This window comes from Lepidothrix coronata, unplaced genomic scaffold, assembly GCF_001604755.1.
Source record: "Lepidothrix coronata isolate B3197 unplaced genomic scaffold, Lepidothrix_coronata-1.0 Scaffold80, whole genome shotgun sequence".
Lineage (NCBI taxonomy): Eukaryota > Metazoa > Chordata > Aves > Passeriformes > Pipridae > Lepidothrix > Lepidothrix coronata.
Genome location: NW_016690260.1, coordinates 3,752,563 through 3,767,417, shown reverse-complemented (window position 1 = coordinate 3,767,417; position 14,855 = coordinate 3,752,563). Strand labels below are relative to the sequence as shown.

The 14,855-nt window shown below is 37.1% G+C and overlaps 1 protein-coding gene across 3 annotated transcripts in view; it reads right to left on the bottom strand.

Moving 5' to 3' along the window:
* Positions 1–2,761: 2,761 nt before the first annotated feature.
* ARMC4 (armadillo repeat containing 4) overlaps positions 2,762–14,855 on the bottom strand; it is a 78,966-nt gene continuing 66,872 nt past the window's right edge. For all 3 annotated transcript variants that reach the window (XM_017820298.1, XM_017820300.1, XM_017820299.1), the window contains one exon: positions 2,762–3,033. In XM_017820298.1, the coding sequence (XP_017675787.1) occupies positions 2,920–3,033 (114 nt within the window). In that variant the 3' untranslated portion in view covers positions 2,762–2,919. The remainder of the gene's footprint in view (positions 3,034–14,855) is intronic.

The window sequence follows — 14,855 nt, the reverse complement described above, 5'->3', positions numbered from 1 at the left end:
CAGAACAACACTTTCTCATGACAACTTTTCTTACTTGGACTCTATGTTTTCTGACATTTTAATGTAATTGATGAACAAAGCTGACAATGAGCAGCCGGTGAAGAGCAGGCCCGGCTTTATGGCTGCCAGTTGGAGCACGGTGCTCTGTGCAGAGCTGGGAGCTGGCTCCCAAAATTGTGAAAAGTGATGACAGTAACATCCATGTAAATAAACTGGAACCCCCCCCATATTACAAGACTGTGAAAACAGAGGAATCACATAGAGGGAGCAGACGATGGCATATGAACAGGACAGAGGCTGACTCCCCCTTCTAAATCACTACATTTTTGCAACTAAAATGATTTGTACATCAAATTGCTCTGTGCTGAAGATCATATCAAGGTCCCATACTCAGCATAACCATATTTCCTGAGGCTACAGGTTTACATGGACAAGTAGCAGCTGGCAGGAAGGGCAAGGAGTGAAGGCATTTCCCTTCCAGGCATGGGAGCTGGGAAGTAGGAGCTGGCTGGTGCCTGGGTATATGCGGTGGGAATGCTGGGCCTGGGTGGCGGTGGCTGCTCGGGTTGGTGCCAGGGCTTGAATAGGATGGTGGGCACTGCCAGGAGGGCTGTGTGAGCAGCAAGTGGGACCCAGCTTTGTGAGGATCCCTTTTCAGAGAGCTGCAGTGCTGGGAAACTCAGCGCAGTTCTGTGGACAAAGTGGAAGCTTTTCAAATGTACACGTTGTACTGCACCGCTCAGAGGGGTCAGGGATCACACTCATTTATTCATTTTCCAACAACTAAATCTCTTTATATTAATTACATGGAACCCACCAGTTTTGGCCAAAAAAAGATGTATTTTTTTAATACTAGTCCTTTGTCTGTGTGGCAATCTGTATCGATTTCAAGAATTCTTCTCCCTGTACAGAACTTAAAAACTGCAGGCATGGTAAAGGAAAAGAAAACAGCACAAGTAAGTCAGCTTAAGTCTAGGATTAACTGTCTGAGGTCTTAAAACAAAGGTTTCAGAACTACTCGGAGGCATAAGGGCTACCAGTGGGAGTGAGAGTGGCAAGCTGAGGCCATTTCATTGTCAGGAACATGACATTTATTGCCCTGACACCTGTATCATAAAATTAAGCTTACTTCAGAACTTATTCCATTTGAAATCCATGCTAAACAGTTAAGTGTGCCTTGAGAGGTCATGTTAAGGACAGCAGTTATTTTCAGGGAGGTTTTTTTTCCCCTTAACAGTTAGAAAAATAAACCACCATTTTACGTGTTATTCATAAGTGAGACTGTGATAAACTATTTGTATCTACAGCTTTTCTCACAGAAAAGACAAAAATAAAATCAAGCCTCTCCTCTTCCAAATGAATTTTGCAATCAGCATTTATTTTAGAAGTATTTTTGGGTATAGTGCTGAAGCATATGATACTACTATAGTTGTGACATCAGGGTAATAATATAGACATGTTTATTCAAAATAACATACCAGGCCTGTGGAATAGATTTGGAAAATGCCTAAAATAAAATTTGCTTGGTCACTGGTTGCTGATTGAACTTGTGACAACCCCATGATTATGTTGGTGTTTGCACTGATCAAAAAATACTACTTGGATTAACATTTTGATCTCCACACTATTATATTAGCACCTGTCAGTAGTTGGTTTCCTTTAAAATAGTCTCTACAGCTTCCCTAAGGGCCCAATGCAATTCCCCTTTTTCAGAATTCCATGAGTCTTCTAAAATGAAATTTTAAATGAGCCTTCATGTCTGCTTCAGAGAAAACAAAATAAAGAGGTGGATTTGCATTATGTCTTCCTTAGAAGCTTCTGTCAGCAGGAAAATTAGTTGCCTTGAGAAGTCATGCTACTTAGAACAAATATGGTGAAATTACAAAATGCTTCCAACCAAGAAAATTGTTAATTATTAAGTAAAGTGAAAAGAAATCATTCAGAAGTGAGTCCTTGACAAAGGCAAGTTATTTAAACATTTGCTTTTTTCAGTTTTGTCAGCAGTCTTTGCTTGTAATTAAGACATTACTGCTCTCAAAGAAATGCCTTAGTATTATTTGTTAAGCATGGTATGTACAGTTGGTCTGTAATTTATAATATCAATAATAATTTCTGTGCTTTTTTGAAAGCAACTCTAATTCTGAACATAACTTTATGCAGAAAAATAAAGTAACTACACCAATACAATGTTGTCTTCAGTTTAAAAATGAAAAAACAGGAAGATAATGTGCAAATGTAAACATAATATCCTGATCTTCATTTAGAGCTGGTAAATTTTAATCTGAGTTAAACACATGTTAATTAAAACACATTTCACCAGCTACTTGTAAAATTAAGGGCTATTTTGTTTGATGTTGGTAGAAACGGGAAATCTGGAGTGATGTCTATCGCTACAGCTGTTTTCAGTCCTCATATAACACCAGATGTGAGATAGATGTATCTGCATTTTCTGCTCTTCTGTGACTCACAAGTGATCAAACATGCAAAAACATCATGAGAGGATGACTGGACAAGTTTATAATGCAGGGAACTGTTCAAGACATTCATAAATTGCTGCAAACCACACACACAGTGAAGGAAAATTTATTGTAACGTCACAGACAAGCAAAAACATTTATATCTACAGTGAATTAAAATACAAGCATATTAATTGTAGAAGGTGTCTTTGACATATCTCAACTGTATTTAAAAAGATATAATGCTAAAAGACACCCAAAATCAGGTCTGAGTGTTTTATCAAACCTAGGTGTGACAAATCAATAACGCAAAAACAAATGTAAGTTTCCACAGATTTGTTTTTATTGAAGTATCCTCATATAAATGAGCTCTGCTATGAAATACAGATGCTGGAAGGAATAATCATGTATTTAAATGTAGCTGTATTGCTAAACAAGTGTGTTGGTAAAAGCTGCTAAAGCATCAGCCATACTTTGCTTTTTCTGTTGCTAGAGCCAATCTGCGTATGTTTGCTACGCAACCAGCTGCTGCCTCCTGCAGAGGGTCATCTGTAGAGCCTACCATAACCAGTAGGAGCTAGCAAAAATACAAAAGAGAAATGGCATGAGAAAAACAAATAAGTGTGCTATTGTTTCAATAATGTTCAAATCATATCTGGAACCATTGCATGAATTTACCCCCACACATAATAAATAAAATTCTAGCAATCATATTAGCAACACTGTATTATATATGTATATATATATGTATGTATACTGTTACATGCATACTTTTGTACACATATATGTATTAACATCCACATAAGAGTGCAATGCCTTATATTTTATCATATTTGTACCTGTGAGTTGGCATTTTCATGTCTTATTTTCTGGTTATTGTACCATGTCTGTCTATTGGTTGTACTTGGATTTTTTTATTTTAAGCAGAAATTGCACATGTTTTATTTGAGTCATGGTTTTCCCCCCAGGGTATACCAGTGTAATTGTACATGCTCAAGATTTTTAATAAACAAAGCCATGCTTTTTTTTTCCGGTCTTGATCATGGAACTGGATCCATGTGAATGGGCCCTTGTGTCCCATTGACTGCAGTAGGTTTCTTTATTGTCACAGCAAACCACTCATGTTAAACTGCTTGAGGGATATAGATCTGGGCATATCAGTCTTAAACATTTGCAAGTGAAAAACAAAAGCTCAAGAAAGGCACCAAACTTTTGGAGTTGATTCAGCTTTTCAGTCATGTGGAGTAAATCCTCTACTCTGGAAGTCATTCAAATTTTTCAGTGGAAATTCCTTGGGAGTAAGGTACTGTTCAACATGAGCAAGACACAAGACAGGCCTTGATGATAAAACATTTTTACATATCAGAAAACCATTAATAATGGGTTAGGATCTCATTTTACTGTGTTGTAAGTCAGTGATGCAACTGCAAATGCAATATAACTGGAAAAGAGAAGATTCTTGCTTAGCTCAGATCAGCTCCACACAACCTCCAGATTTCTGAAAATTTGCCAGGCCTAATGTGCGTTCAGGTATTTTGAAGCTCAGACAGCTCTAATTAAAATCTATATTTTCAGTCTGCAATACTTAGGAGTCTGTATTCACCCAAACAATGTTGAGTCAAACCACAGAGAAATATGTTATCACTCAACTCTGGTGCATATTTTTCATACAGCTAAAATATTACACAAAATTATGAACTGCTAAATATAAAAGCATAAATTGAATGCAGACATCAAATTCATATGCTACCTTTTTCTAACCTTCCAGCAGTTGTGAGGCATGGGCCACAGCTGCACACATATGGCATTTGCTTAGAGAGATCAAAGCCTTTTGAACTTGAGGAAGTAGTTGTGTTAGCCAAATGTACAAAACAAGCATCTTGCCAGTCACCTATCACCCTTTGACCCCTACATGCAACTTGTATCACAGTGCCTGTGATAGGCCTGAATTAAGTCAGAAAGAGTATTGTGTCAATTAAGCATCAATGATATTTTTTTCTAGCAATTCTTCTTATAATTTCCATTACTGTAATCAGATGTCTAGGCCCAAGTAGCCAGGTAGTAGAATTCTTAAAGTATGAACACTCCTGAAAGGATATGCCAGAGTTAAAATGACATGAGAAGAAATGATATGGGAAAGTTTTATGTTACTCTACTTTATTTGCATGCAAAACCCGGGCCAAGATCAGCAACCAGAGAAGTCAGTGGAAGGTACCACTGGCTTCAAGTGGACCTAAGATTAAGGAGCATGTCTATGTGTACTGATAAAACTGCTCTACAAAGCACAAAGACCAGAGTGCAAGCCTTATCAAATGACTTCTATTTTTTGATTCTGAAATATTGCTGGATGAAGATCTTTCTGCCTTGCCTTTTGCCACGAGCTGATTTCTCATAAGCTTAAATTATCTAGTGATTCTTTAGGTGCCTCACAACTTTCTTGTGTAACTTACAGAAAAAAACTGTTATAAATCCTTCATATCCCTGACTCAACCCCAAAAATATGCCTGCACATACCGTTCATATGGCGGTTTTGGTAAAGCTCTAAGTTTCAGATTTGGGGGCAAGGAAACTATACGCCTTATGTGATTATTCACTTCACAGATCTAATGCAAGGCTTTTCCAGTGTACTGAGTGTGGAACTCAAACTCCCTTAATAATTTCAGATAAGACTTGTTATCAATGTATAAGAGCTGAAGTTCATTACAAAAATAACGTTTTGGAGATACATTATCTAGTAGGAATATAGCAAAAAGCGAAAATCAACCTTTGCCTACATGTTAGGTAGGACTCAATTCAAGGTTAATTACCTTTTATTTTAGCCATCACTTCTTTCTAGGCCCAGAAGACTTAGGAAAATAGGTATTTTTCTGTCGCTTTCCATGGAGAGCTCAATATTAAGCAATGACAAGAGCTGTAGGGGAGGGTCCATGCTCTTTGCTGCAGGTGCATTTTGGAAGATCAGGGTTAGGCATCAAGGAACAGAATGCTACACAACACTGGTTCCAAGTATCCAAATAGATGCCTAAAGAATTAGTGGTACGAATGCAACCAACGCAAACAGCAATTTTTATAAAGGTATCAAATACTGATTTTTCTCCTTCTGAGTTCAGGGGATCACAGATCAGTTGTGCTCCAATTTGCTGTTTTTCTAAATCACTTGCCAGTGGTAACATCTATAAGAACTGCCACGTCATACAAAATCCTGTACTACACTGTGTCTCAGGATTTTTACAATACGACTTCAAAGGAATATTCTTGGAAACACTGTCCAATACAGTAGCTGCCTCTAAAGACTGAGGATATACAGCAACATTTGTCAGTTAACTTACTCCTTTTGTGCTAACAAAAAGACAGCTGAAGAGAAGATTATCAAAAATGCAAAATATTTCATTTAGAAGTAGGTAATTCTGTATTTAGGAATCCAACTTTGAAGATTTTGATATAAATCCTGCCTTAAATGAAATAAAAACTTATTAAACTTATTCTTTTTTTTATAAACCAAGACATTTATCATTCTTTCACTTCCTGACTGTCACTCCTTGACCCTTTCATGTGTTCAGTTCAGTTTACTGGCAATTTGGGTCATCCAGTTGAGGTATGGGAATATATTCATAGATAGTATACGCAAACTACACCCACATATTAGATATATTTGACAAGTCCAAGAAATATTTTTTTTTTAATTCCAATGCACCAGTGCAATATAACATGTCATTTTTCTTGATGCAATGCCCTTGAACTTCACGTATCCCTTCCCTTTACTGTTCAGGTATTGTTTTCTGACACATGTAAATGTTAACAGATGTGAGATGCAGTAAAAAAAACATGTGGTATAAATGCTTCTTTCTGGCACATAAAAGGCACTTTCCATAGACAGGGAAAGCATCTGCAGCACCATGTAGCCTTCATTTTCTGTTGGCAGGTATCTATATTCTAAGGCAAGAGTCCAATATTTTTTGCACAGTTAGCACGTCACACCAGCAAATAATCACAAATACAAGCTGTTTTGAGAATGTACAGAGCATATGTAGCATTTCTGGATTCCAAAAGCAAGAGTAATGCACAGCCAAATCATTTAAATATTCAGACCAATTAAGATTTTGCTATTGCTATTCCATCTTCAAAATAGCACAAAATTGTGATACTATATTAGGAGTGCACAAACACAGAATAATTCAGAATTCTGAGGGGATCTCAGGAGGTCTCTAGTCTAATGTCATGCTCAAGGCAGAGTCAGATATGAGGTTAGACCAGGTTGCTCAGAGTTTTATCCAGTCTGAAAAACTCCAAGCATAGGAATGGCACAACCTCTTTCAGCAACCTATTGCAGTGTTTGACTGACCTGGTAGAGAAAAAGGTTTTCCCTGTGTTCAGTTACTCATGTTTTAGTTTATGCTCATTGTTTCTCATCCTCTTGCCATGCTTCACTGTGGAAAGCCTAGATGCATTCTTTTGATGACTGCCCTGTAGGCATGCCATTGACCATCCTGGTGGTCCTCTGCTGAATCTATTGTGGTTTATCCATGTCTTCCCCACATCAGAGGCCAAAGCTGAGTGCAGTATTTTAGGTGTGATCTAATGAGTACTAAGGGGTACAAGCACTTTCCTCAACCTCCTGGCTGTGCTCCTGGTATAAGCCCAGTGTTTTGATTTCTTTGCTGTCAGAACATATTGCTGGCTAATGTTCTGCTTGCTATTTACCAAAACCTCTATATCCTTCTCAGTAAAACTGCTCCTCAGCCAGTCAGTCTCTAGCATTCCCTTCATAAACTCTCCAGAGAGGAATGTGAGGTGACCAGTCTGTGGTGCTCCAGACTGGAAGGTAGAATTGTAGCTCTGAAGACACACTTTGCAAACTCTTATTGTTGGGTCTTATGCTCTCTGGCAAAGGTGTAACAAAAACAGAAATTCCTTTATTCCTCAAGGCATTAGTAAGAGGTAAGGGGATAAATATAATATTGGTGGCTAATGATGCCACCTACCACTGCCTGAAAGCACATCCTCCTTCTGTTTAGTATCTTTACCATCACAAAATAACCAACTGAAAAAGTGTTATTTCAAACAAGATAACACAAGCACCAACAGCAGAACTTGTCGGAAGTCCCATTACCCTGGATGAGTAAGACAGTTATAAAAATGGACTAGCAATTCTCTTTCCCATGAATATGTCTTTCTAGAATTTTTCACTTCTACAAAAGAAGTAGCCCAAGGGGATTTTAAAGCAGAAAAAGATAGGTACGTTTTGTAACAACAAACCCTAAACCTGACAAAATCTCAAATGGTCTCGATGTACTGGTTACCATAACTTAGAATTACTCACTTTCCTTCAGTCACAGTCACTGCAGCTTCTAGACTCAGAGGAGGGAAGCAAGAAGCATAGGATATCATGTTTTCAGAAAGAATAGAGGTTTGCATGTAATAATCTTTAAATAACAAGTTAGTCATGCGATGTTTCCACAACAAGTTTTCCAAAACAGTGGAAAGTATAGAACAATGCTGTTGGAAAGAGGCTCCCTTGCTCATAAACAGATAAAAGATCAGACTATTCAATACTCTGGAGTCCTGTGAATGTGAACGAAAATTATGAATAAAGAATAACCGTAAAAAAATATTTAATGCCCTTTTTTATTCTGGCTTCTTTAGGTTTTCGACCCTGTAAAACAAATCTTATTTGATTTTTTCTAATCAGAAGGAAATATGGATAAACTCCTTCAACAAGATTCATATCTGTACTGGGAAGCTAGTCAGAGTTCACATAGAGCTTAAAATTCCTGGAACTAAAGACATTTGCTTCAGTACAAGATCTTGTAGATTGATATAGCATTTCCAGTTGATGGTAGGACTTGTCTTTTTTTTCCTTAAATTTAGATTTAGTATCTGACTTTTTTTACATGCAACATTTCCTGAAGGATGCTAAATTCCTAGCACTGTGATTTTCTAATTGTGTAACACTTTTTTTTCAAAAAAGACATTTTTCACATGTTTTTTATAAATTTAACATAAAAGAAAAAAATACTTTAAATAAAAGCATATGGTAGAACCTTATCCAAGAAAGTATCAGTCTAGATCCAGCCAGCATTTTCTAACTTTCAACACCATATTGCACACTGGAAAATATTAAAGCACCTAGTTTGAGTGTTACGTTACACATATTCCTACAAAAATACTTTAATAAAATTAAATTATAAATAATAAAACACTCCACAATCAAAGCATAATGAAGGTTAAGCCAAGTCACTGCTTCTAAACTAAAATTCAGGCCAATTTCCTGATTTCCCCTTTCAGCTGAACGAAAGGGTAAGACAACAATGTACCATACCCAGACTGCTAAGAAGATGCTTGTGTAAGTTCTGGGGTGTTTTCTGTTATTTTTTTTTTCCTCAGGTGGCACAAAGAGAATAGATTTCAAACATAAAGACCTATGCACCAGGGAACACTGAGCTAGCAGTCATACAAAATCCAGTACCAAGAAATTCCAGTAACGGCAGAAGATGGGCAGGGCAGACACTCACTGTGCTGATTCCCTCTTTTATAGGGTCTCTCCTCTCTGGGACTGAAGTTGGAGTAACCCTTGGTGCAGCCTAGTTCACTTGTTCTGAATGTAAAGAGGTGAGAACTGAAGCTCTCTGGCTGGGGTGGAAGAAATCCTAGGAAGATTACACCTGGCTTCTTTTCATTTCTTGTCTTCTTTCTGTCTTTTCTCTCTCCCATGAAACTCATATCCATTCTGGCAGCCATGGGAAAAGGACAACAATCTACAGTCACTCAAGAATGGAGGGGGGGGCTGAGGAGGTCGAAAGGATGCAACTTGGGCTAAGTTACACCTGAATGTGGTGGTGGTCTCTTCTTTCTCATCTTTCCCTTCCTCCCTCAGAAAATTAGGGAAAGAGTACAGAAGCTGGAAAACCTGTGCACTTTCTACAAAGAGGTACAGGACTTTAAGTCAGGATGAGAATGAATTTGTCTGCAGTTTGTTGTGCATTTAAACCATCTCACCTATCTCAGGACTTAGGACAGGCGACTTGTCCTTGGGAAGTCATTTTTCCCATGTGACTGCATCTGACAAAATGTCTGTTGGCAAGATGAATCCCACAAAATGCTGGGAAACACGGGAAGAAGACGAGTAGGACTTGATAGTTTCAGTGAAGTATTCTGAACATATGGTTATTGGTACCTTACCATGAGATGTTTACTCTTTCTTTAGAATACACAGCTTACTGAGCTTCAACTGATTTTACACCATGACAGATTCAAAGTTTAAAATCTTTTTGGGTACAGTGTCATTTTTTCATTTTTCCTGCCTGCTGTCAGTCCTTTTTTTCTAATTTGTTTAGTCACCTCCTGTACTACAGGAGGTATTTGGGTCAAGGACCATATTTCTCCAACACATCTGAATGGGAACAGCACTCTCGAAAAGAAGTCCTCTTGAGCACACAATAATAACATACAAAATAAGAATATAGTTCTCATATTCTCCAATAAAGTTAAATGTTGCATTGCATTACTCTGGAGAAATACATACAGCCTGAATGCCTAAAGGGAATTATAATATGGTACACATACATACTTGCAAATGTTTATATAGCTACAAAATATGAATAAACTCTACAGCTCTCTCTCCACCTCAGCTGTTTCATTGTCTGTTTCGTACATAGTTATTTAGAGAAGGATGCCCTCCTTCTCTGTAAAGACTTAATAAATGGGCAAAGAACTGTGAATATCAGTGACAAGGAGAAACTGACCAAAATGCTAAATGGTGAAATGTAAAATAGTTTAAAAACTGTAAATTTGCAGACAACTTTAAAATACACTAAGTTTAAAGGTTTTCCTATCTCACATTGCAACTTACAGGACTTCAGAGGAATATTTACAACAATTTCAGATGTAAATCTAACTAAATATAAACATATCATGCAACACTAAAGGTGCTTAATAAAACTGGTAATAAAAGTTATTTCTTATCTTTGTTTAAAGATATGTAACCTACTGGAGTCCTTAGAGGCAGACAGTTTGAATCTACATTCAGCTGTAAGATGTTTGGTGCAATATTAAGAAAGAATTCAATCACCGTGAACATTCCAATGTACAAAAAGTCTTATGGGATATGAAATTCATCCCACAAAAAACAACAGGCAGATCTGATAATCCAGAAGTGATGAAGCCCAGGGTCTCACAGCATATTTTTATTTGAACCACTTTCTCTATTTTATTTTTATTTCACTGTAGTTTTCAAAAGAAGATTAACATATAAAAAGCTCTTGGTGGGATAGAGAGAATAAAAAACTTTTTGGTAATCTCAACAGAGTGACATTTCAAAGAAGTTTTTTTCAATTCATTGGAAACTAATTTTATTAAAATTAAAACATGAACCTGTTTACTTACATGTAATGGACATTCAAAACAGTGAACTTATGTCATGGACATTCCCTTCCTTTTATAGAATCATAGAATCATAGAATCAACTGGGTTGGAAAAGACCTCCGAGATCATCAAGTCCAACCCTTGATCCAGCACCCGCCGTGGTTACTAGATCACGGCACTAAGTGCCACATCCAGTCTCATCTTAAAAACCTCCAGGGATGGTGAATCCACCACCTCCCTGGGCAGCCCATTCCAATGTCTGATCACTCTCTCTGTAAAAAATTTCTTCCTAATATCCAACCTAAACCTCCCCTGGCAGAGTTTAAGACCGAGCCCTCTTGTCCTGACCGACGCCCAGCTGGCTACATAATTTACTTTGGCTCAGTAACATGCTGGGGACTACCCTTCCTTTATATCGCTGCCAGCCTGATCAATCTTTCTTCTTTGTAGTTCTTGCTCTTTATCCATACTTACCTGCTTTTTCACACTTTCCTTTTCACTTTACAGGAGCATGACTTTTACCTTGCCTTTCCTTCTCAAATGTTACTGAGAAGATAGAATAGGAAATTGAGAAAGAATTCAGTTTTGGTTTTCAAATTTGTTAATATGACTATGAATATGAGTATTTTGTCTGTTTGTCCCTAGCAATCATATGAAGATTATATGAAAGCTAATCAGGGGCAGTTGCAAATAAACTATCATCAGCAAATCAGAGGAAAAAACCTGAAGGGTTCTGCTTGACTTCTCAGCAATAACCTGAAAACATGCTGTGGGGTTTAACTCTGAAATTCCTGAAATGCACTCTAACTAGTCTGCCTGTGAAGACAACATTGAACTGCAGTAAAGAGACACCACCGTTTCCAGACTTGTGACAAATTTTGCAGTGTTTACTGCAAGGGCATCTTATCCTGAGAACAGGGTATAAAATCTGACTGCACTAGTATTTTAAAAGTATGTTAGATCTACTGGTGTTCGTGAACTGACTTCAAATTCTCTTCTGTGCTCATTTCCAAGCACTGATTTTGATCTCTAAGGTTAATATAGATTTAGGTCCAATGATCTAAGTGTCTGTCTCTCTTCTTACATATGATCATTATAATCAAAACCAGTGAGGTGCTTTTGCTAGTAAACCTTACATATCAAAGTCTGGGGATAAAAGCAGGATGTGGATCCATACAATAGAATTTATTTCAAATAAGGAGCCAGGGTATTTCAAAGTTCTTTTTTTTTGTGGCACACAAGAAGACTGTTCTATAATCTTATGTTTTAATACATGTGGGTGGCAACAGTGCATACATTTACATAAACTGGAAGATGAGTGGTACTGTTCAACTTATAGTCCGGTTTTAGACTACTAAATGTACTAGAAAATGTTCAATTAGAACACAGGGTAAATAAATGTATAGATGGTATGAACACAGCTCAGCTTTATTCACACAAATATGCAAGTGAATGTGATGAAGCAAAAAAAGAGCTGGGGTTTTCATGGGCAAAGGTCCATGTACCGTCCACATGTTCATTCATATTGGTAGATTTAAATGTATGATATCAGAACATTAACAGTATGCTATCAGTTACTTCTCCAGAATCTCAAACTGCTTTTTTTGTTATCAGAGAAAAACACATGGAATAAATTAATTTATACTGAGGAGTCAACTTCCAATAATCAACCCAAATTTCTGAGTCACTTGAGCATTTCTTTACGAACAGAGTCTGATTCAGTGCTCATAAAATATATTTACAAGTGCTGGAAATTTGTGTGCTTTTTTACAGTCTGTGTTGTGGAAAAACATTACCATGTACACTTATTGTGACAGATAAACACTTTGGGTTTTGGTGATGAAAACACAGGGAGTGGCTTGAATTAGTGTTCCACTCAGGTCATATTCAACCAAAGTACTTGTGATTTGCATACAGTTATCTAGAGGGGACTTAGGTTTTTTTTTTTTAAATAAGCAAAAAGTCTCTCCAAAACCACTCAAGGACTCTGGCCACAAAGTGCTTGAGTGACTGCTGGATTTTGGAAGCTTTGTGAGATCAGAGACTTTTAAAAACACTGTGTAGCCTGCAAGCAAGCAGGCAATAATACCTGCCTGCCTGATTTTTGTATGTCAGCCAGGAAATCCTAGAGGCCTTGATCTGCTTCCTTCCCTCTCTGAAGATGTAACTATGAAGTAATGAATGAAAAATTAATTAATAAAAGCTAAATTTAAAACTTTAATTGAAGCAAAAGCCTGTTCCTCAACTTTTTTATTAACTGATCAACTTCAGTTCCAAGCTTCAAGTTTTGGAGATCTTTTTGGCTTACTCATTTGCTTGGGCTTTTTTAGTTTTATAAAAAGAAAGTTATAGTTGTGCTTGGGCAAGTGGAGGTTGTACCACATGCATAAAAGCTCTGCTAAAGCTGGTTAAAGCATGCGGGGGAAGATGTGAAAATTAATTTTCTAAACCCATGCAACTCTCTGCTTTAGTACAGAAAGAAAAAAAAATCATGTGGACCTTCTAGCTGAATGCTATCACTGCAAAAGGTAAAAAAAGAATCATAATTAATACTCTAAATTCGGTATGGCAGTTACTTTGTCTCTCAGGTAAGATGAAATGGCTGGAAAGGTTAGTTAGTTAACTAGCTACCCAAAATATTATTTCACAACACTAATGCTAGCACAAGAACATCATTAACCACATATTGGACATTCTTGGGTGAGTATGTTTGCCATCTAATTAAAACAACATGTGGAGCTGGTTTGAGACAAAGTACTACTCCTACATGGGGAATGTACTCTCTTCTTTATCAGTTCCCTACTCAAACAGGCTAGTATTTCAATAAAACAGTGCATCATGGGCTTGATTCATGACAAAAATTAAGGAACTAAACATCCTTCCCTGAAGAGGAGCATCTTTATGAAGAATATTGACATCTGTAAAAGAGTGGTTTCTCAAAATACAATTCTCTCATACGCATTTCTGATTCTGAAGAATTAAACAGACTATCAATTTCCACACATACCCCACTTCCCAGGATGTCAACACAAATTTAAAGATAAATAACTCCTACATTTAACTGCAAATTTTATGAGAATTCTTGGATTATGAGACCAAGAGCAGAAAGATTAATGGAAAGAGCCTGAACAATCAGAAGCAAAGTCAGGGCTTCAGGGTGACCCTAACTGTATGTTACATTGAATTTTTTTTCTGTCCAAATTGTTTGCAAGGACTTTATTGCCTCATCCAAATATATGTGGACATCTTTTCAGTTCTAACACACAGTTACTGTCGGTCCCTTTGGATCTGCTGCACATGTAGTGTGCAATCCTGTCCAGTGTAGTAAATCCAACACTTCCATGAAAAGGAAAAACTGCAATGAGCTGTGACATATTTGCACAGGAGATTTGACCTCCATAGCTCAGTACTGTGAATTGCAGTTTGTAATTGTCTCTGTCTCTACTACCATGAAGAACTGTACTGTCAGCAAAGTTTGCAACCTTACCACTTACTACCCTTTCCCATTATCATTTATGAAACACTGAATGGCAAGATCCTGTGGCTCCAAAACTTCATCCTATTTCCTACACTTTGATTCCTCATTTTTAATCAATTATTTATCCTCTCTAGGACTTTGCTTTCTCATCACATAGTACTTTAACTTCTTTAAGCATTTTTGGTGAAGAGTGCTGCTGAATGTTGTCTTAAAATCAACTGTCAATTCCACCCTTCCAAATAGCAACAGTATTATTGCACACAAATAGAATAATCAACTGATGAAAAGACAAAATGCTCTGAGGAGCAAAAGACTAATAAAATATTCTTTATACAATGAATCTACAGCAAATGCAGTGCAAAAATATGACAGACCTCCTTTAGATATATATACACTCCATTGACCTATAATGTGCCTGGAGTTTAGCAATTGTGTGTCTTTGGAATTCTGAGAAGGAGCTAATCCAGTCTAATGACTGTTGGATTTGAGCAGATTGCACAGATACAATATAAGAGATAAAAGGAGCAAATAAACCTGAATTCATCCCACATACCTGTGGT